The 24,499-nt window shown below is 35.2% G+C and overlaps 2 protein-coding genes across 7 annotated transcripts in view; both read right to left on the bottom strand.

Moving 5' to 3' along the window:
* LOC138702940 (uncharacterized) overlaps nucleotides 1–22,401 on the bottom strand; it is a 290,852-nt gene extending 268,451 nt beyond the window's left edge. Inside the window, exon 1 of the mRNA XM_069830353.1 lies at nucleotides 22,268–22,401. Within this exon, the coding sequence (XP_069686454.1) occupies nucleotides 22,268–22,368 (101 nt within the window). The 5' untranslated portion in view covers nucleotides 22,369–22,401. The remainder of the gene's footprint in view (nucleotides 1–22,267) is intronic.
* Nucleotides 11,450–24,499, bottom strand: part of LOC138702941 (uncharacterized) — a 257,644-nt gene continuing 244,594 nt past the window's right edge. For all 6 annotated transcript variants that reach the window (XM_069830361.1, XM_069830356.1, XM_069830357.1 and 3 more), the window contains one exon: nucleotides 11,450–22,826. In XM_069830361.1, coding sequence (XP_069686462.1) covers nucleotides 22,685–22,826 — 142 coding nt within the window. In that variant the 3' untranslated portion in view covers nucleotides 11,450–22,684. The remainder of the gene's footprint in view (nucleotides 22,827–24,499) is intronic.

The following is a 24,499-nucleotide window of genomic DNA, read 5'->3' on the forward strand; positions in this document are numbered from 1 at the left end:
CGACTCATTTGAAGAAATCCCTATGATTCCGTGCAACGTCTGTATAGGAAATAGAGTAAATAAATACAATTTGCTGTAAGATTTAAGTGTGTCTAAAGAACGAAATGAAATAAGTTATGAATAGGCTCCGTATTTAAGCTACCTATTAACTGGAATGAAGTTAACTTAGAAAGCATGATGGAATATTCAGATTGTCAATTTCTATAAATGAATACAATATAACATTTTATTACTCAGTCAATGACAAATCAATGTAAAATAATGACTTATTTTTTTCGTCATTAAGTTTATATACATGAATTACAAAATTGCGAACGTTTTCGCCTATTCAGGCATCCTCAGGCAGAGTTATACAATATCTCAATGTCACATACGTAGCTATTCGTGGTGAGTACTATTTGAATTAATGATGTATAAGCCATCTCCATTAATAAAATGTAATATTACAGGTAGTAAACTTAATGTTAAAAATGTTAAAACCATTTAGTAATTAAACTTCATAATATGTGGAACTCTTGTTCAGTCCAATGAGTGGTGAATATCTGAAATGTATAAAAATATAATAGAAATGGGAATATCAAATGTAAATTGTAATCGAATTGGACATCTAAAAGTACACTAAAAGTTGCTAATAGCAGCAGGTCGTCTCACCACTACGTAAGTACCTCCATAATTTAACCCTCCAATTAAATTTTCAAAATTTTACTAGAATTGATATTAATTATTATTTCATTACAGATGATTTGCGTTAAACACAGGATGTTTATAGTAATCCATATAGTTGCTAACTATGCAGTTGTCACATTTTAAATCGACGTGAGTACTTTTAGATGTCCAATTCGATTACAATTTACATTTGATATTCCCATTTCTATTATATTTTTATACATTTCAGATATTCACCACTCATTGGACTGAACAAGAGTTCCACATATTATGAAGTTTAATTACTAAATGGTTTTAACATTTTTAACATTAAGTTTACTACCTGTAATATTACATTTTATTAATGGAGATGGCTTGTACATCATTAATTCAAATAGTACTCACCACCAATAGCTACGTATGTACATTGAGATATTGTATAACTCTGCCTGAGAATGCCTGAATAGGCGAAAACGTTCGCAATTTTGTAATTCATGTATATAAACTTAATGACGAAAAAATAAGTCATTATTTTACATTGATTTGTCATTGACTGAGTAATAAAATGTTATATTGTATTCATTTATGGAATGAAGTTGCCCGAGTCGAAGTATATGTGACGTCACAGCGCAGGTACAGGTACGTTCGTATACAAAATAGTTACGCATCCTCTGCCCTCTTCCTCTAGAAAGTCAAAACCGGGACGCAGTCATAGTGAGTAGTCTTATCGATCACTGCTCTTACTATTCATATTATTTAAATAACTACATCTTTGTGGCTGATTGAAGGTTCATTGCAGAGGTAAAATGCCTTAGGTAAGACGCTCAAGCGTGTAATATTGCAGGGCATAGTTGAGGATATTTGAACTAATATTTTTACTGTTAATATAGATAACATTATATAAAGGTAAATTGTGTAAAATAAACGTAAAAGTGACAAAAACAGTGCAGTGAAAGACACTGCAAAACCAAAAGGCACAGAAAGTGTGATGAACGTAATCCAAAAGAATCAGTACCATAAAAACTGAAAATTATGAGATATTAACTCGACGTTTAGCATGGATTTATACAGCCTATCATGATGTTCAGTGCCAACATCCCAATTAATATATTTTTTTATTTTATTGGGTTATTTTACGACGCTGTATCAACATCTAGGTTATTGCTTCAAGCATACGAAAAGAATTTCGTCCATAAATGAAAATGTTACAGGCAAGTTTTTCCATAATTTCTCTTCCATAAAATGTCATGTTTTGTGAACAGTCTTTCCTGCAAGCTTCTGCTTCTTGGAAATACAAGAAAATAGAGGGCAGAATTCTGATACTGAAACTCTGTTTTTTTACATCTAACAGAATCTAAGTTTTAAAATGCAAATTAAATAATCACATGAAATTATAATGTATTTTCCTTTTGCTGCATTGCAATAGTAAATTGCGTCAGCAAATTGTGTATGCGGGTAAGGCGTAAGCCTATGATAAACAAGGTTTTGCAAATACACGACCCATCTAACTAAGAAGTATGTACATACGAATGTAATATTCGCCAGAACGAACATATCTTATACTAACAGCTTTAACGCTACCGAAACTGTCAATTTGTGTGACAAACTATCAAGTAGGCCCTAAATAACTCATTTCAATACAAGTAAACAAGGATGTACACTCCATAATATGTTCATACATTCCTACATGGGAATTACCAAGTTTGTTAGATACTGATGTGTGTATGAAGGCGGCTATCTCCGTTTATTTCGTTTTACATCTCTTTAGTCTCGTGCCGTAACAGCGTAGTGTTAAGGCGCCATGAGGAATGAGTGTTGGTTTCTTATTCTGTCTGTCCATTTCGCACGCTCCATCCTTCTCCATAACCACATTTCAAATGTTTCTAGTAGTTTCTCTTCACTTTGTCGTAATGTCCATGTTTCTGACCCATACAATGCCACACTCCACACAGAGCATTTCACTAGTCTCTTCCTTATTTCTTTTTCCAGAGGTCCGCAGAAGATGCTCCTCATAACAGTCCTATTTATGACTTAAAATAATAAAACTAGTTAAGAAACAATAATTAACTTTAAAAATATGTTCAGTGTATCTGATATCATGGTTTAATCATCCTATGGTCAAGTTTATCCCTGCTTACGGTATGGAAAATAGCTAATTTCTGTGGAAATATGAAGGAAGTACGCTACGTGATGTACCCTATAAGGTATTTCCTACAACCCCTGTCCCCCTCACTCCCCCCCCCCCAAAACTGAATTGTCGCCCCTGGTGAAAAGAATAATAATTATTATTTATTTAATCTGGCAGAGCTAAGGTCAGTAAGCCTTCTCTTCCGCCCAGCCAGACTCTAATTCTGATTGAATACAATTGGCTTACAGTAGTTATTACATTAACATATAGACCGTAAAACAACATGAAAGTGAATAATGAAAGTAAAAGTAAGTAATGAAAGTTAGATAAGTAATGTTAGTGAGACAATAATAAACAGTAATAATAATAATAATAATAATAATAATAATAATAGAGATAATTTAAATATTTATTATATTATATTGTATAACCATACAAATTGAGAAACTTGAAACAACTATTACTGTTTAACGAGAATTGTTTCAAAAATATTTCTTTAGTCTATTCTTAAATTGGTTTGATGTCTGACAGTCTCTGACATTACAGACCGATTATTTAGTCCTGATAGCTCGGCGACGCGAAAGAGGGGAAGTAATAGGAGTAGTGGGGAAAGCTACAGAGTACAGTAAGAGCGAACGGTCAGTAAAGAAATGCAGTACAGCTTAACTGTACTGGAAACACACCGCTCTACCGCACGCGTGACATCCGATCGCTCTGAATGCAAGCGACTGACTAACCCGAACACCCCTTGGCGTAACTTAATGGACTCGCCTGACCCAGGCGCACATTGTCAGCGACTATCAGGACTAAATAATCGTACTGTAGGCCTACTCGGTAGGGAATTCCAAAGTCGAGGAACAGCCACAGTGAAAGAAGATGAATATGAGGATGTTCGGTGGGAGGGAATGGATAATATTGAGTATTGTATTCGCGTCCCTAACTGAATTGTCTAAGCAAAAGCTCCTGGTTTTTGAAAGGAAAATATTACGAAGGATATCTGGCCCAATAAAAGATGCAAACGAAGAGTGGAGAATTGGAAATAATAAAGAGTTAAATAGTTTAATACAAAACCAACACATAGTAAACTATATCAAAGCGCAAAGGATGGCATGGTTTGGCCATATCAACCGTTTGGACGAAGGAAAAACAGTTAAGAAAATATATAAATGGAACCCCATCATTAAAAGAGCAAAAGGAAGACCAAAAAGTAGATGGGAGGAAAACATAACCAACGATTTGAAAACAATGAATGTAAAGAATTGGCCAAATCTTGTCCGTAACAGAAAAGAATGGCGTAAATTAATTGAGAAGGTCAAAACTTCGACGAAGTTGTAGCACCTACTGAAGAAGAAGAAGAAGAAGAAGAAGAAGAAGAAGAAGAAGAAGAAGAAGAAGAAGAAGAAGAAGATTGTATTCGTGTGTCTAGATTATGGTGGGTGGATAAATTTGGAAAACGAGATAGACAGGAGTGGATAAATGCAATACGTGAAAGAGGAGGGAAAGACAGTGGATTTTCCTACGATGATCTAGACGGAACCAGGACATTTCGAGGGATGGTGTTACATGATCAACCCGGCGAATATGCAGACGAAACGGACGCACATATTATAAATATGCTGCAGTCTTTGGGATTAAAGAAATTGGATCGTTGCTGGCTCTTATCACAAAGTCTGTAATATTCTTCACGTCATCATATGAAATTATTTCGGGATAAATGCAATAATGTATACGACCAAAAGAAAGCAAGGGGCTAAAAAACTGGATTGTTATTAACTGCTGTCTGCAGGTCTGGAAAACCCTCCACTTGATTATAGGAAACTATTTCGGGGGAAATCCAATATTACATATATAGCCTATAGCTAATGCTCCATGGAACCCAGTTGACGGCAAGGCCAACTATCGAAGGACTCTGGGAGGAAAACGAGATGCAGCTTCGTGAGCGTATAGCTCGCTATAATCTGTACAACTCGAGGGCACGAACTTATCATGGAATTGGATACATTGTGTAGGTAGGTGGGTCAGTATCCACAAATGGTACCATCACTATTAGCACGCCAAAATATTAACATACTTCGTGTTATGGTGTGCGAAACAGTTGTGTAACGAGAGGCGTGTATCCTGGAACAGCTTCATACGGATACTGACTATCCATTCAAACACAACTCTACCAGGACTGTCTGTCTATGTCTGTATAGCCTACAAGATCAGTGATCGCCAAAAGCCGTGTCGCGACACATGCCCCTGTCTCCACTCAAGCGTAACCATGGCATCATACCCCCACCCTCTGTTTACAGCCATCATTTCGATATAAGTAGGCTTAAAGACATTTATTTATCAGCAGCGGACGTACGCATGTAATGTTACAAGTGTGTAGGATAATATGTTTCGATGTCTTTTCGAAAACAGTAAGTAAAAACTTAATTTTAAGGAGTATGGGAGGAAAAGTATTTATTTTGTGCAGATGGCAAAAATATGAGATACTTAATATGTTGTAAAATTTTAAATGAAGTATAAAAGAACAATGCACGTTGTCATTATTCTTCTTGTTATGAAGACTACGCCCTTACCTGCAACTTGAATAATAAACGAACAATAAAAAGCAACGGCTTCTATGTCTTAATCGGGGTAAAATACATCGACGTTTTTTCGACGTATGTAGTGTAATTTGAATATTTCATTAATAAATAAACAATAAAAAGTATTGGCTTCTATGTTTTAATCGGTGTAAAATATTTCCACGTTTTTTCTACGTATGAGTGTAATTTGAATATTTCATTAATAAATAAACAATAAAAATATCGGCTTCTATGTCTTAATCGGAGTAAAATACTTCAACGGTTTTTTTAAGTATGTAGTGTAATTTACAACTTCGTGACCAGCCTGGTACGTTTTTCTAATTTCAAATATGTGCTGATGTAAAGTACACGCTCTATGGAAAATAAGAAAATAAATTTATTTTATTTTATTAATAATACCAAAATAATTAATAGGAGGATAAAAAATTAACATGGAAAAAGTGTGTATAGTTAATAAGTAGAAGAATATTATATCGCTTTCGTTTTTTGGTCACAGTCCGTCTCTGCACTGTTATTCACTGCATTACCTGAGGAGATACCCACTCCACCCCTCTCCCAGCGAAAGTGGTGTGGGGGTTGCATTTCTATTACGTCACAATTTCGTGGTGTTTGGCAACCACTGAGATACAGGGTCAACATGTTCATAATAACTTGAACTGAATGTTTTTGCCTCCATTATATTACACGCGGAAATATAACTGTCTAGCTACATTTTTACGGAAAATACTCGTTCAGGCTTTTTTGCTTTTATAAATTAAATTCATCAATCCATCTAGCTTAGCTACCTATCTAGTTTTGTTTGATCACGAAAAACAAATGAATTATCAAGGAATCTTTTAACTTTGTTTTTAAAGGATTCTTATCGAACTTCAAAAGATTACACCATTTCTTTATTATGAGCATATCTCAAGTATAAAAGATACGCACTGTAATTAGCAAAATATTTGGGTATAGTACTGTCATTACATGTATAAAGAAATTTTGTAAAATCAGAAACTTGCGATTTAAATTAATAGTCAGAGTTTTTTGTGAACCAATTTCAGTTTTTAGGGTATAACTTAAAGAAGGATTCAAATCTCATGCCCCAACATTATGTCCTGCAAACAGTATCGAAATGGTCACAGTAATAAATAAATAAATGAATGAATGAATGAATGAATGAATGAATGAATGAATGAATTAATAAATAAATGAATAAATAAATGAATGCATAAATAAATAAGTAAATAAATAAATAAGTAAATGAATGAATAAATAAATAAATAACTAAGTAAGTGAGTAAATAAAGTTCATATAAACATGTGTATAATTTTCAATGGGTGTGCAGATATACAGCTGTTTCAATGTTAAGCACAACAAACCTTACAATTGATATGAAGAAACAACAAATGACTAAGCACAAAGGAATAGCATGTATCGGTTTTCTCAGACTGTCTGAGGATAAAACGAGCTTCCAGTGTTGTTGCAGGAGGTCCCCCTTAGTTACAATAATGGACATGTTCTTTCAGCATGACGGAGCCCCTGTACATTTTAGCCATCAAGTGACACATAACATAAATCACACATTCCCCCAAACGATGTATCACCCATGGTGGTCACGTGCATTGGCCTTATCCTGTCGATTTTTGTTTGTTGGGTTGATGAAAGGCGAAATGTAGAAAAACAATGTAAACACAAGGAACGATTATTATTGATAGCTAACATTACGAATAATGTTGCCCTCATGAAAGAACAAGATGGCCTCAGAAGAGCAACTTACTGTTCTCAACAGGAAGAAAAAGTGCATTGAACTGTTGAAATATAGCCTATTCATTCATAGTTTTCTGCCCAAGGGCAGGTCTTTCACTGCAAACTCAGTATTCTCCACTGTTTCCTATTTTATGCTTTCCTCTTAGTCTCCGCATATGATCCATATATCTTAATGTCGTCTATAAATGAATTAATACCATGTAAATCTATACCAATAATAATTCTGTAGCCGAAATTATTCTGGTAATTTTCGATTTTCCAAAATTAATTGGTCCTAAAATATATAATTAACCGCCCTCAAACCGAAAATCGCTTTTTTGACATTTTTGTTTGTATGTCTGTCTGTCTCTCTGGATGTTTGTTACCTTTTCACGTGATAATGGCTGAACCGATTTATATGAAAATTGGAATATAAATTAAGTTCGTTGTAACTTAGAATTTAGGCTATATGGCATTCAAAATATTTTATTTAAAAGGAGGGTTATAAGGGGGCTTGAATTAAATAAATCGAAATATCTCCCTCATTATTAATTTTTATGAAAAATATTATATAACAGAAGTTTCTTTAAAAATAATTTCCGACAAGTTTTATTCCATGCAACATTTTGATAGGACTGATATTTAATGAGATAAATGAATTTCAAAATTACAATAACGTCATCTAAGGCGGTGTAATAAAATAAAAAACAAATGACTTCGTTTATAAGGGGCCTTGGACAACAACAATCGAAAGCTATAATTAATTATTAATTCACCATTGGAAAGTGTAGTTTCTCTAGATGGACATAATGCTATAATGTTATTACAGTAACTTCTGAGTGAATCGAGGACAGGTAAGATTAAAATAGCTTCTTATGCACAGAAAACTTGATAGGCATTCGTTTCCTGTATTTCCTAAAATAATTTTTATGACTGGATCAAAATGATCGCATTTTCATTTTTTTAATACAATTTAAATTAAGTAACATAATAAACGATTTATCCTTCTATCAAACACGAATGTTCCCTGGATCAAATGTCCTATTTTAATTATATAATTACTTTATATTTATTTCTAATGGGTGCAGCGGATCGCACGGGTACGGCTAGTAAGTAATAAATGTAATCATTAATTTGTCTTCAGTTCCTGCCACCTGTAACATTCAAACAGCTGTATCTCTACACCTATTGAAAACTGGACACATGCTTATAGAAACGTTTTTACTCATCATTGTTCATACTACCACCCTTTACAAATATTTACTGTTACTCCCCAGTCACCCTGTATACAAACTTTTAACGTAGATTATATCTAAGATAAGTCCGCCGAGTTAGCTCTGTGGTAGCGCGTCTATGGACTAGCCGGCTCAGGTTCGATTCCGGGGGGGGGGGGCAGGAATTTTCGTGTAAAATTTCTACCTCGAGACTAGGAGAAGTGGTGGTGCACAACTTCTAATCACTAGATTGTGCACCAATATGCCTGGGTTAAATCCCAAATCTCGCTGCAGTGCATATGAAGAGAATGCATATGTCACTGTTGATAATGATTCATCCGTCGGATGAGGACATTAAGCCTGGCGGTCCCCTTGGTGCAATTCGACAGGAGTAGCATGCTGGCACCGGGTTTCCCCTTCTCCCTTCATCTTCATCATCCTAACCCACTCCCTACACTACAATTAACATACACACTCACCCTAGAGGCGACGGCAATTCGGAAGGCGGTAGTCTGCTAGCGTTTGCGTCGAGAGAGACAGATAGAGAGGGCAAGGCAGTGTACAACATTGTCACATCGTACTTCACGCGCACGTGCGATGCAAATAGCACAGGAGAGAATTTAAATTTTCAAAAGACAATAATGACCTTAGCCGTTGATTACTGTAAGCATGACACTAAACAATCCCTGTTTCCTTCACTAACAATATTCTTTGCACGGTTCTCAATCCCACACCACATGCTTCTGCAGTCGTTTCTTGTGTGTTGGCAATGTTGCAGCCAGCATCAAGATGGTCGGCAGCGTTGTGCTCGTCAACGTTTTTAAAATAATTATACACCTTAAACACAATTTTCCGCACCTGCCTGTGCAATACTTGTTTTTTTACAGTCTCTTCTTCCATTTATCTTACAGACACAATAAATGTTAGTTTTACTTATTCAATGTATCGAAACACTCACACGTGAACAAAAGGAACTTGGGAAGTACTTGTTACAGACACATTCCGATTGGTTCTGCTGCACAAGCTTGTGACGTCACATGCCAGAAATGCTACGGCGCATATAGCAGCCGACCGCCTTCCGAACTGCCGTCTAGTCTAGTACACGACATAACTTTCCACAGATACACATCATGAATAGCATGGTCCCCTGAAGTGGTGTGCTACTTGAAAATGGATCACGGTCCTGCCATCTGTCCGCAATATGCGGAATCCGAATCACGCAAGTGAAGTGGGTAGGCATTAGATTCTTTAAGTTTAAAATTATGTTTTATTTAACGACGCTCGCAACTGCAGAGGTTATATCAGCGTTGCTGGTGTGCCAGAATTTTGTCCTGCAGGAGTTCTTTTACATGCCAGTAAATCTACTGACATGAACCTGTCGCATTTAAACACAATTAAATGCCATCGACCTCGACCGGGATCGAACCCGCAACCTCGAGCATAGAAGGCCAGCACTATACCAACTATGCTACCGAGGGCAGCAGGTAGGCATTAGATAGACACACACACATATCTAAGGTAAAATAAATGTTATTGTAACACACAAGTCAATAAAAATGTAATACAGGGAGTTCGGAAACTTGAGTAACACTGATTTATTGTAACATTAATATTACTTACATTAAACGCATCTCTTTGTTGAGACAGTCTATCAGTTTATTTACTGTGGTTGTGTTGTGAAATGATGGAGGAAAACTGACATTAGGAACAGGATTAAAAGCAAACAGTATGATAAAATTGTACAAAGGCACTGTTTGCTTTATAATTCTGTTTTCATACAGTTTTAGAAATATATTTAACAAATTGGGGAGGACATGTGGCGAGACTACATCAGACAAGATGGACCCATGCAGTCACGATGTGGGACTCCTACATCGGAAGGAGAGGACAGGGAAGACCACGGCTCAGATGGTCTGACATGTTTACCAAAGAGGCGGGGAAACAATGGTCGAGGACAGCAAAGAACAGAGTTTTGTGGAAAGAACTAGGGAAGGTCACTGTAAATAGATAACGTAATCAGTGTTAAGATATTGTAAATAGTAAAGTCAGTGTTGAGAAAGTGTCAGGTAAATAGTGTAAATAGCAATCAATGTTTGTCAAAGTGCCAGTGTCATATAATGTGTGTAGTGCAAGAAAAAAAATGAACAAAGAACAGTGCTGAGACTAGTTAAAGTTGAACAGGGTTACTGACCATGTCACAAAGTAGTACACCCGACAAGCTCGCCTGGATTGGCTCACCAAGCGAGTACACTTGAGCCATCCCTGTCGAGGGGGTTCTAACCCCATCACAGGAGGCCTGTGCCCAACATTATGGCTAACATTCATTCATTCAAATACGGAACTCTTCATATTCAATAGTAATGTGTAATGTAAACTCTATGATCGTCCATTCCTGTTAGACGTGCATGGACACTTTCTCAATAACCCAACAATAACAAGTATTGCCAATGATCAATCTAATCGGCAATCCTCAGAGTACTTAAAATCATGATTGTCCGAGAAAAATGGCTCAGGAGAAATGTCTGAGAGTGGGAAAGAACAGGAGTGAGGTGTGAAGACGAGGCCAACAATAAAACCCAATGGACATATTTCACAGATGCCCTATGCTCCAATAAGAGCAATAGGAAATAGGTCGTCCTATGACTGATCTGGAATGTAAGATGACAAGAAAGGATGAGAAATGATATGGTCATCAAATGTGCTATTTTATAATGTTGCCCCAGCCATTCTGTTGGTTTAACATAAAATTATATTTTACTCATAAGTGAAAGATGAACAGTGAAGTACCGTAAAAAACGGGATGACTTGATATGCTGGAGGGGACTTGATACGTTTTGTAGGTTCACGTTTCGAAATGAAACATCAACCTACAAAATGTATCAAGTCCCCCAGCATATAAAACAAGGTGACTTGATACACTGAAAACTTGAGGAAGAGGAGGACCAAGAAAAATCTGGACAAGAATGGACAAAATAAAATGGCAAGGACGATCTTGGGGGAATGTTAAAATGTTGGAAAGAGAATTCAATGGCAAAAGGACACATAAACTTTGTGTTCCAGGTATGAGTAAAAGGAAGAAGAAATACAAATTGAAATTTAAAAGTTTTTAGGTCTGTGGTAGGATAAGATAGAAAAAGAGGTAACAAAACAATTTCAAAATATGTGTAAAACATGTATTTTTACAGTTTTCATCACACTGTATTTATTTTATAATAAAATAACCACACAAATTCATGCAAAAACATACATACATATTTACACTCATAAAATAATATACATGTTGTAACAAAAGTTGTCTTTTTCTGAAATATACATTACTCAAGCAGAGAAAACAAGACCACTTATTTAAAATCATGAAAACAACTTTGAAATACAACCAGATAATCTGGCAAAAGTGAATGCATCAACAAACACTGGGCTCATCCACAACACAGATCGAAAACATCTTTGAAAATTTATACACAAACAGAACTACCTTGCTATTTGGAACACTTATATCAGGTTCGTACTGCAGTACCAATAATGATTTTAAGACAGGCTGATAAAGTGTTGCTTTCAGTGTTGCTAGACATGGCTAGTGAAGATCATCGTGAGTTCTGCTAGTCTGGCAGTGTTGAATTTTATGTCTGAGCAGGGGGTACCCGTAAAGTGGAATTCATAACCTCTCATAAGAGGATGGCAGGCACAAATGGTGACTAGCAGTTAAATTTTTGATGCGAGAAATAGCCAGTAAATTTCATCTGAAGTTCATCTCAGGCTTCGCTTTTCTTCTTTTCTGAGGTAGCCATGCTGAACATTTTTAATGCTTTTAAATATCATCATCCCATCAGGTATGAATCCATCAACTCTACTTAATTATAAGCATTGTCATCACTCTACCACTATGAATGATCATGGAATCCATTATTTTATTTTTTTGTTTTTTGTGGATATTCTGGCAGTGTTTTGATGGTGATACAATGGATTTCTATAGGAACACAGTAACATCACAAGAAACAAATACCAGGTCAAAAGATTTTAGATCAAATGAATCAGTTATTGTTGAAAGGAACTAAGTCCATTTTTTTAAGTTTTGAGATAATCGAAAAATACTGTTTTGTGGATAATCTATCGAAGATTGAACCAACATATATTGCACACATATGTTTTATGTGTACAATATATGTTTAGGTGAGGGGTTTGGACTTTTTCCATTGCTGGTTGTCACAATGTTTCGAAGGGTGGTTCTCCCTTCGTCTTCAGGTGGAAGGAAGGAGAAAAGCAAAAAACCTACTGTTGGGATCGTTACATACAGATATTCAGTCATACATCAGTCATCGATCAGTCCTTCCTTCAACCTGAAGATGAAGGGAGAACCACCCTTCGAAACGTTGTCTTAATTTTTTGATTGTGACAACCAGAAATGGAAAAAGTCCAAACCCCTCACCTAAACATTAATGATCCACCATTGCTTTCCAACCCCTCATTTAGATGTACAATATATGTTGGTTTAATCTTCGATAGATTATCCACAAAACAGTATTTTTCGATTATCTCAAAACTTTAAAAAGTGGACTTAGTTCCTTTCAACAATAACACATTCAAATATGTTGTTCTAGTGTACTCATAGCAATGAATGAATTCGCGACAACAATGAATACATTTTTTGCACATTATTGATATGACGATGTAAACAAATCAGATGTCCTAAAAGACCATCCTCAAGTCTTGTTCAGCATCTTGACACAAACAGTTTGTTCCAGCATGCATACATTGTAGCTATAGACATGAGACACTCTTTCTTCCATTATAGAGACCAGATTTCTACCTACTTTGAATTCATATCATGTACAGTAAAACCTTGAATTATGAGCAACTTGATTTGCGAGTGTTTTGCAAAACGAGCGAACAATCAGGAAACATTTTTGTTTGATAAACGAGCAATGTCTTGCAACACGATTTGTACGTAACTTGCTTTGCTTGCGAGCAACAGCAAAAGGCAATGGAGGGGATCTCGCCTAAGGAGGAAGAGGAGAAAAGAGTGGACGAATTTCTTGCTTCAAATGAAATTAAAGAGGTGTGTAAAAAGTCGAAAGGAGTACAAAATTTTGTTCAAATTCATCACCCTGATAAGGTTGTAGCAGTGCGTGCAATAAATCTGTTTAATGACAACGCAATGTCACATTTCCGCAAAATTCTCAAAACGAGACAAAAGCAGGTGTTGTTGGATAGGTTCTTAGTCAAAGCAAAAGATTCCAGTCAGTCAAGCAGTCAGAAGTGATTCTGTTAGTGATGGTGAAAATATTTTCTTTAAATGTTCAAGAAGTTTAATAAGCAATGAAACAGGTGAAAGACACTCAAAAACAAAATAAAGTAAAGTAATTTGTGTAGCACTATTGTATTGAATTTTACCTAAATTATATGAATAAACGATTGTGAAACGAACTAATCTGAGTTTTCATTGTTTTTTAATGGAGAAAGTTGCTTTCATATGCAAGTGAATTATGCTTGTAATCCAAGATTTTACCACAGTCTAGTATATACAGTCACGAAGCTAGAGTTGTGAGGGTGCTAGGAACAATAGACTGTGCCGGTACTATTTCACATTGTCTGTAATGAGGCGATATTAGCAATCCTAGTGATTAGCAACTATCTATGGATGCATATTTACTATGTATTGAGCTTCATGACTATATATACTAGACTGTAGTTTTACTGTACTCGCATTTTCATAATTCAACTTGAACCGTACAGAGTAAGTGTGAAACATTTCTAAAGACAGAATTAAGTAGTAGGTTATTTTACGATGCTTTATCAACATCTTAGGTTATTTAGCGTCTGACTGAGGTGAAGGTGATAATGTTGGTGAAATGAGTCTGGGATCCAGCACCGAAAGTTACCCAGCATGTGCTCAGATTGGGTTGAGGGAAAACCCCGGAAAAAACCTCAACTGGGTAACTTGACCCGACCGGGAAGAGAACCGGGCCCACCTGGTTTCACAGCCAGACAGAATTAAGATATATAATTGATTAAATGGCGATCTTACTCGTGTTAATTTGTAAGCATGTGTGGCTTACAGCTGTTTCGGCGTTTCTTCACACAATCCTCAGAGCCTGCTAGATCTCGGCGTCATCTCGAACTTCAACTGTAAGCCCACATGCTTACACAATTAACACGAGTAAGATCGCCCAGCTGTAAGCCACACATGCTTACACAATTAACACGAGTAAGATCGCCATTTAATCAATTATATATATTCAAGTGTTAAAAGTAGTGTAATGTTAATGTTATGTTTTATTTAACGACGCTTGCAACTGCAGAGGTTATATCAGCGTCGCCGGATGTGCCGGAATTTTGTCCCACAGGAGTTCTTTTACATGCCAGTAAATCTACTGACATGAGCCTGTCGCATTTAAGCACACTTAAATGCCATCGACCTGGCCCGGGATCAAACCCGCAACCTTGGGCATAGAAGGCCAAAAGTAGTGTATGAAAGATTCAACATGGATTATCAAGAATTAAGATATTCTGTATGTTGCAAGTTAGACATGAAGAAGCATGTATATAAATAATATAAAAATGAATAACTGCTATCAAACTGTTATCCTCATGGTTGTTATACCACTGCTTTAAAATTGCAAACTGCAAAAATTTATACACTTTTTATTGTACATAAATGTAATATAGACTACGTATATTTTCGCCATTTCTTGAAACTATTTCTATAATTCTGAAATGATTTCAAATAAGTGTTCCCGATTTTCTGAGCAGTTCATACGTAAAAACATAAAATCATTTGTACCTTTTTGTATGGCTTTATAACATCACAAAAATAAGTGTCTCTTCTTAAAGGAATTATTTAGAGACAGTGTGAATATTTACATTTTGAAAATTATCAGATGATACATTACATTAACTTCAGCACTATGTATAGATGAGTAATATGCAAGTACATCATATCTATAGGTACAAAAATAACATCAAATTAATATGAGTGATCCACAAAGAATACCTCTGTTGTTATATATGAAAACCATATAATGCAAGCTGAGAAAAACAGCGAAGATGTCAGAAAATTAATCATGATGAATATTAGAGCAAAAAAATTAATTCAGAAGTGTTCACCCTCCCTGGAATTTATTAGCAAATAAAGGTGATTGGTGATAGAAGCCAATACCCAACTGTCTGAGAACATAAAAAAAAAAAACAACAACATTATTTCAGGAAGGATGTTATACATACTGAGATGCAGCAAGATTAAAAATTTCGTAGAAATCAGTGAACAGGATGGAAACATGAATGATAAAGAGCAAATTTATCAGTCACAATTAAAGGAAAAATATAGCAGAAACAGTAACAAGGAACCGAATGACGCAGTTCTTCCAGCAATGGTCTCGTGAGTGTGTTTATTCAGTACTGTCAGAAAGAATAAAAAGAGAAAACTGCAATGAAAAGTAGAGACACAGGATATCTCAGAGACCAAATTGGGCGAAGAAATTGGAGAAAATGTTCTTTCAACACTGGCAAAAGGTGAGAATGTACACAAAATAAACTGATGAACCTGTTTATTACATTACAAAGAGCTTACGAATTATCCAGCATTATTCTGCAAATAAACTGCTTCAAATTTTTATTTTACAGTCTGCGTCACAGTTTTTGGCGTGTGAAGTAAGTAATGGGAAAGTTAAGTGCGAGTGTTTTACATTTTCTGCAGTCAGTCTGACAAATGTGTTTGGCAAATGGCTGATGTGACGTGTATAGGAAGTGATACCATTCTCAGCTGCAATAGCAACATGCTCACAAACTAGGCACTATATATCTAGGACACATTCCAAAAACGCTGGCGCCAGCTGTAACACCATGCTTTCAGACCTCCAAAAGATACCAACAATGGAGAAAATAATTGCAGAGTAGGTTTTTTCAAAATGGCTTTTAATTTATGTTCATCATACCACAGCCTAATTATTGCTACATTATACGTCATTAGCACCACAGGGCCACCGATATGGTCTAGGGATAACAGATGGGACCCCTGCTCTGAGGTTGAGCTCAGGGCTGAGTTCGAATCCTACTTAGGTTGAATGCATGGTTGGTTTCTTCCAAGGTTTTCTTTAACTCTAACGCAAATGTCAGGATTACAAGAATAATTAAATAACAAATTCAAAAATAAATGGCACTAATAGAACGAAATAAAAATGATTAGCCCTATCAGTAATACATAGGAACCTGATTTTTTCGTAACAACGATAAATGTAAAAACATTCCAAAAGTCATTTTTAGCGGTATTCCAACTTTTAGATATGCATCATAACTGAACGAAATAAAGCCGAGAATTGTTGGTTTGCACGAAATAAAATCCCTTCATGATGAAAATTACTTCCCCAAGAAACGTGATTCAGTGCAGTTCTAGTCATTATTCTCTTTTTGCCCCATTCTGTAGATGGTTTAAAACTTCCATTCAGAATCATTGTTTGTCCAGGGTTACTATGATAGTTAATTTTTCTGCTGCTTGGTAGAAACTCTCTGTGTCTGAAAATCTCATTTTACAACCTGCATGAATTAAAATAAGAGGTTTGTTGAATACGTTTTGCCTCCTGGGCTTAACTCGTTCATTAATTGATTAAAGTGAAAGATGTTACACTCAAAAGAAAGTTTGAAATGTCCCCTTACAGAAGAATACATCATTTTTCGATACAGTCCCCACAGTGTTGATATACTTCCGCCATCAGTGCACTAGTTTCTGCATGCCATCGTTGAAGAATGAGGCTGCCTGTTGATGGCAGCAGCAGCAGCAACACCCTGCATTGGTGACCTCTTCATTAGATGCGAAGCATATGCTTTGCAGATCTTCCTTAAACTTCGGAAAAAGCCACAAGTCACATGGTGCCAAGTCTGGGCTGTAAGGTGGATGAGGCAAAACATTCTGGAACTACAGCTTCTCCAATGTGGCAGTTGTCTCCTGACTTGTGTGGGGCCAAGTGTCGTCATGTTGAATGACCACACTTTTCTCTGGATGAACTCTACGCAGACAAATACACAATTTCTTCAGCATCTGCACATAGTGCGCTCAACTGACAGTTGCGCCACATTCCAGAAATTCAGCCAGTACCACATCATCAGTCCCAAAAGATGGTGACCATGACTTTGCCAGCTGATGGCAGTGCCTTGATCTTGTAAGGACGAGGGGAGATTGGTTGCCTATATTCCATGGATAGGCGTTTAGTCTGGCAAAGTCACCAATGCTGTGCATTGTTGGTGATCTTCTCTGATGGCATGAAAAAACTAGTGCATCGATAGCAGAAGTGCAACAACACTGGTGAGGACTGTATTGAAAAATGATATACTCCTCGGAAAGAGGACATTTCAAACTTTCTTTTGAGTGTAACATCTTTCACATTCATCAATCAATAAACGAGTTACAGCCCAGGCAAAACTTGTTGAACAACGCTTGTACATACTGATAAGAATGTTATATTTTCATTGTGTGTAAAATTTTAAGCAAATATGCATCATAAATTTAAAACAAGGTGATGGACTGGCTCCACTTTCATTCAATCTTCCTTTGTTTAGAATATATTATAAGACAAAATGATTCAGATGTTAAAAATACAACAGCATATAAATAATCGCAAATCATGCCTTATGTGGATGATTTAGTAACAATTTCCAGAGTTCACTAACATCAGCTAAAGAAGTTTATAAAGAAGTTAAATCCATAGATAAAACAATAGATCTGAAAGTCGAACATAAATAAAACAAAAATGATTATACAATTCCATCGAACTCAAGCACATAGTGAAAGTATAATGATAGATGATTAGTATGCATCATAAATAATAAAATATGATGAGAAATGTGCGTTAAAATGGCTTTTTATTTCACGAAATATCCAACGAAATAGAAGCACTATAGCAGTAAAATAAGGAGTTTCATTCCACGAAAAGTTCAGGCCCCTAGTAATGTGAAAATTTCTTAAACTGTTCAGAAAAAATTCTAACTTGTGTTTTTAAAACAAAATAAAACAGCTACTTGAGTTTCTATATAGCTGCAGAACTGTGTTTCATTCAGATTTCACGTAGTAAAATTATTTACCTGATAAATCAGATATCCACATATAAATCCTACAGTACTTGCCTCGCAATTGAATTAAGATTGTACTTCCGAATCAAAGAAAGAGAAATGCTTCCAGATACAGTCAAATAAGACATTTCTGGAATTCTGCTACTAAGGACACCTGTAATTATCCTAGTAACATGATGATAAGTGAAGAATAATGATTGACAAGATATGCTGCAAAATCAGTACGCCATATGACCTCGTTTCTTTTCATATGAAAAATTCTTCATTTACAGTCTTGTTTGAATCAATAGCAAGATAAGAGAAATATTGAAAAAAAGATTACACGAAGAAAATAATATATCTTATTCCGAAAGATTAGACTGTCTGTATGAAATGTGTATATATAAATTTGGAAGCCAGTATACAGGATGTTAAAAAAAAATAAATATTTTGAGAGGTCATCCAAACAAGACAAAAAAAAGTCTAATAAACATGCTTCCTAAAAGTAATACCTTTCGAGGTATAAGTACTTATTAATCAATATCATTTAAGATGCTCAATGTGATTTCCAATAAAACAAAAGCATTCAATATTCTGAGAGGTGACAGTAGTCATCAAAATATGAAAACAAAGCCTAATAATGGACCTCTAAAACCTAAAATTAACATTTTCCGAAATGTGAGTATTTGTTCATCATCATAGAAGGTGCTCAATGTGAAACAGTCAATATTCTGAGAGTATTCATCAAAACAAGAAAAAAAGGCCAATAAAAATTAGTCCTAAAATCAAATTTTGTACGAAACAAGGGCTTTGCAATTGATTTTGTAAGAACAGCATAACTTTTAATGTGTTTCTTATTGATTATACAGTATCAGGTTGGAAATGCAGTACACAAAAGAACAACAAAGTGTGAGTTCCTAAGACATAGGGCAGAAGGATGCATTTCTATGAATGAAATGATGAATACTTACTACCACATTTTCAAAATATTGAATGGTATTTTTTTTTTCACTCTGTATATCCCATAGAAATTTAAGTACAAGTTCACATGAGCTTCCAGTTCTACTTGGTAAATTAATGTATTGTTACTTCACACTTCAGTTCTCAGAATTGTAATATTTGACACAAGCCATCTGTGGAACACACTGTAATATTTCCTTGAATGTGTCTGTGTTCTCATTTTTATTCCTTACACTCACAATATTTTAACTTTTTTCTACAGAATTGCAATGGTAACAAAATAATGGAATGGTTAGTAGTAGACACAGAAATATTCTGCAAAAGCTTACAAACTTCATTTCTGTGGTTCCTATTTTCCTAGTTTCAGTTCTATTCAAGTACCATGTCTCATTAACACAAACATTGGTGGGAATTATTTTACAAGGGTTGTTCATAAAGTAACTTACATTTTACTGTAATAAAAATTACAGTATTACAGGATTTGTTTACAATTTGAAACTACAAACTTTGATTTATTTTTCTACATAGTTTTCGGTTAAATTGAGACACCTGTCATAGCATTTGACGAGACTTTGAATATAGCAATCACAAAAGTTTCCTGCCTGTGACTGAAGCCAACCTACAACGCTGGACTGCAACTCTTCGCCATCATAAAAGCACTGCAATGTAAACCATTCTTCATATACATGAAAAGATGGTAATCACTAGGCTCCAAATCAGGGCTGTATGGAGAATGACCAAACACTTCCCAGTTGAAATTTTGCAGTTCAGACACAGTACACTGGCGTGCATCGTCATGCAAAAAACCCACTCCAGAGTGCAACATGATGGATTTCAGTACTTCACAGTTTTTGCCACAAGAAATTGTATCACCGAGTGCATCTCACAGCTGGCAGGATTCTCAATTAGAGCACACATTTTGAACACGTGTAGCACTGCGAGTAACAGCAGGACAATTCTCTCTATACCACTGCTCGAAGGAAACTGAATCATGCAACATTCACTGCAAAGATGGCGTCACTATGCTGATAACTGCTTGCTCTATATGAAAATGGAAGTTACTTTATGAACAGCCATCGTATATAATTTTATATGAACTAGAACATGTGAATAGACAGGGTTTCCAGATTCTGTCATTAGGAATCCAGGACAGATGATGATGCTATGTACCTTAATGTGACACACATTTGAATTAATTCAATTTGCAATTTGCACCATAGTCCCAACTTCTAATACTACTGTTGAATACCTAACTCAAATTTCAGAAATGTTACCCATCCCTCTTACAGCCCAGACCTTGCTTCATGTTGTCTATCCTATTCTCTAACCTAAAAATAGGCCTGTGTCGCAAGCTTTTGCAATGTTCAAAATAGGTGATGAAGATAGAGAAAGTGATTTTCAAGGATTTGTTAAAAAAATGATTACCAACATATGTTTAAAAAATGTAAAAAATGCTATAAGAACTCTATCACCATAGAGGACTACTATGGATGGAATATGGTCAAAATCACCGTCAATAAAGTTATGATTAGGGGGAGGATGTTGATGAAAAGTCATCTTCTTATTTTTCACATTAGGACAATGCCTATTAATGTAGAAATCTTTTCCATGTTCATATCAACGTAAAAAATTAATTTCTTATATTGCATTTTTTTTTTGCATTTTTTTGACGTTTTTTAACTAATATATCATTTTTACATTTTTTCAGCATTTTTTGTCATTTTTAAATATTTTGAATAACTTTTAGATCATTTTGAATGCGCTTTACTTCCTTCTTTACATATAAGCCTGTTAAATTTGTTTTTCTAAGCAACCAGATCAGTAGTAGGCCTTATTAGTAATTACCTACTGCATAAGTGAATAACAATGAAGTTTGAGTTTTATAGTTTGAAATAAACTCTAAGTCCATTCCTCATTTCACTGAAGGCTTACCTTACACAACACAAGTAATATAAAATGCTTGACAACAGCTTAGTTTAAGTAAGGGCTTTGACCGCTACTGTTCTTTTGTTGGTAAGAGTGTCTTTAGAATTCATGTTTGGAAGGGGGGAAACTTTCACCGTTTCCTGGACAATAGGATGTTGTGTCCCAAATATGGTTCGGAAGGGATTTATTACAGTAGACAGTATTTTCAACACAAAGATTGCAAGAATGCACACTGCGCCCACAATTTGTTTTATCATTTACACTCCCCATGTTGAAGGTGAAGGTGTTGAAAGTGAAGAGAGGAAGGAGGAGGAGACGGAGAATGAAGGCATTGACATGGACCACCCGATTGAAACACATTGTAAACCTTCATTATATCTATAGTTTTCCGTTAAAACTTTCAATTTGTTGCATGCTCTTTTCCTTTATCTTAGTCAAATTCCAGGAAGTTGCCTCCTCTCTCTGACATTTGCAGGGCAGTCATTGAAACAAGGTGACTGGTTTTTAAGAAGTTGTGGTGCGAGTACTAATATTTAAATATTTTCTTTTAATTTCGTGTCATTTTCCCATTAATTAAGGGCATTTCATTGATTATTTTAAGTACATTTTTAGGTCATCAACATCCGCCCCCTATAGTTATGATGTAAAGAAATCACAAGTTATAATGTAAAAAATCACAATCAGATTTTGTTGAGAAGCCCTCGTAAATACTTAATGCATTTAAAAATTATTTACATATTGATTATTTCGTAATTCCGCAATAAATAACAAATTTCTTCCACACAGACACATTCTATTTTTTTGCGAGGACAAGACACATGGACACCACATTACAATATTAGGACAAAAATAATAGGTTAACTATTGTGTGAGGAACTTGAATAATGCACTGTAACTATGAGAGATTCCAAACATTTGAAAACCCGACTTCATACTGAATATAACAAAAGTATTACACATGAGATATAATGTCCCGAAGTGCAAGAATCCATAAGGTCCCATAAATAAATTACAACTATAATGTTTCATATTATATGAAAAATATAACTTACCTTTGTAAGTTACCGTACATATTCTGTACAAATTTCTTCACCTTCTTTTCTTCTTCTAATGGCCATCTTTTTGAGCTCCTGGCCCAGCTTGAATCTTGCATCCCAGTACAGTTTTGTGAGATCGGCTGAGCATCTTCTCTCACTTTCGAGTTGCATACTAATAAGGTAGTGGTAGCATCCACTGCTGATCCTTGAGGGCCACAAGTGTCACTCACTGAGCATCCCACAGCAAAAATGTCTGTAGGCGTGAACAACTTTCTTCCTCACAGTATGCAAATGTCTGTCAGTCTTTTTTTAACCTTAACTTCGATATCATCAACATTTGTAAAATTTTGTACATCTTTAAGATCTGTATATATAAATACCGACTATTTACACGATTTGAACTTTTAATTCAGTCTTACGAAAAGCACATTTTTATGTCCATGTTACTAACTTCTTCAAGTAATCTTGATTTTGTTTCTTATAGTTCTCAAAATTTTTTATTTCTTGATGAAGCTTTTGTAAGTGGCTATCATTGGTTTCATCCAAGATTAAGACGTAATCCACAGAACTTCGCCTATGAAAGGAAACATTTTCAGATTAAAACAAACACATCTGACAAGCAGTACACTGAATCACTCAATCACATTATAATGCATGTTTCTTTAAGGGGTTAGGTACACCTTACAGCAGTAAAATTTTGGAAATATTCAACATTTTTTTCCTCCATTACTGTATCTTGTACAATAATGAAAATTAGCTCTAGAATATGCTATTAGGAAAGTTCAGGATAACAGGCAGGGTTTGGAATTGAACGGGTTACATCAGCTTCTTGTCTATGCAGATGACGTGAATATGTTAGGAGAAAATACACAAACGATTAGGGAAAACACGGAAATTTTACTTGAAGCAAGTAAAGCGATTGGTTTGGAAGTAAATCCCAAAAAGACAAAGTATATGATTATGTCTCGTGATCAGAATATTGTACGAAATGGAAATATAAAAATTGGAGATTTATCCTTCGAAGAGGTGGAAAAATTCAAATATCTTGGAGCAACAGTAACAAATATAAATGACACTCGGGAGGAAATTAAACGCAGAATAAATATGGGAAATGCGTGTTATTATTCGGTTGAGAAGCTCTTATTACCCAGTTTGCTGTCCAAAAATCTGAAAATTAGAATTTATAAAACAGTTATATTACCGGTTGTTCTGTATGGTTGTGAAACTTGGACTCTCACTCTGAGAGAGGAACATAGGTTAAAGGTGTTTGAGAATAAGGTTCTTAGGAAAATATTTGGGGCTAAGCGGGATGAAGTTACAGGAGAATGGAGAAAGTTACACAACACAGAACTGCACGCATTGTATTCTTCACCTGACATAATTAGGAACTTAAAATCCAGACGTTTGAGATGGGCAGGGCATGTAGCACATATGGGCAAATCCAGAAATGCACATAGAGTATTAGTTGGGAGACTGGAGGGAAAAAGACCTTTGGGGAGGCCGAGACGTAGATGGGAGGATAATATTAAAATGGATTTGAGGGAGGTGGGGTGTGATGATAGAGACTGGATTAATCTTGCACAGGATAGGGACCGATGGCGGGCTTATGTGAGGGCGGCAATGAACCTTCGGGTTCCTTAAAAGCCATTTGTAAGTAAGTAAGTAAAACACTGTCCTGTTATATGAAAAAAATATTTTTATGATTACAAAAAATTATTTACATTTTTTTTTTTTTTCAAAATTCAGTTCACTGTGCAGTGATGAATGTTTTGTGTGTATTTATGCATGTCATATCTACAATATGATGCAAGATAACTTTTCCATCTTTGATAGATTGTCTGATAAAAATTAAATTCATTTTAAAAAAGGTCAAATATCAGTATTTTCTTCTAACACAAAATAAAAAAAAAATATTATTTATTGAAGAATGTAGTTGAAAGAGCATGATATTGTAAATATGAGTTTCAGCAATAAAATAAAAGAGAGAGAACATGAAAACGTTAACAAGTTCGTGAGTTATAAGGGAAACACTTCATCACTGCACAATGAACTACTACCATTATGAATTTTGAAATATATGTATAAATAATTTTTTTTTTGAATCGTAAAAATATATATATATTTTTTTCATATAGCAGGAGGACAGTGTTTTACACATACCAATTTTCATTACTGCACAAGATACAGTACTGGAGGAAAAAATGTTGAATATTTCCAAAAATTTTACCACTGTAAGCTGTAACTAAC

The sequence above is a fragment of the Periplaneta americana genome, chromosome 7 (genome assembly GCF_040183065.1).
Source record: "Periplaneta americana isolate PAMFEO1 chromosome 7, P.americana_PAMFEO1_priV1, whole genome shotgun sequence".
Classification (NCBI taxonomy): Eukaryota; Metazoa; Arthropoda; class Insecta; order Blattodea; family Blattidae; genus Periplaneta; species Periplaneta americana.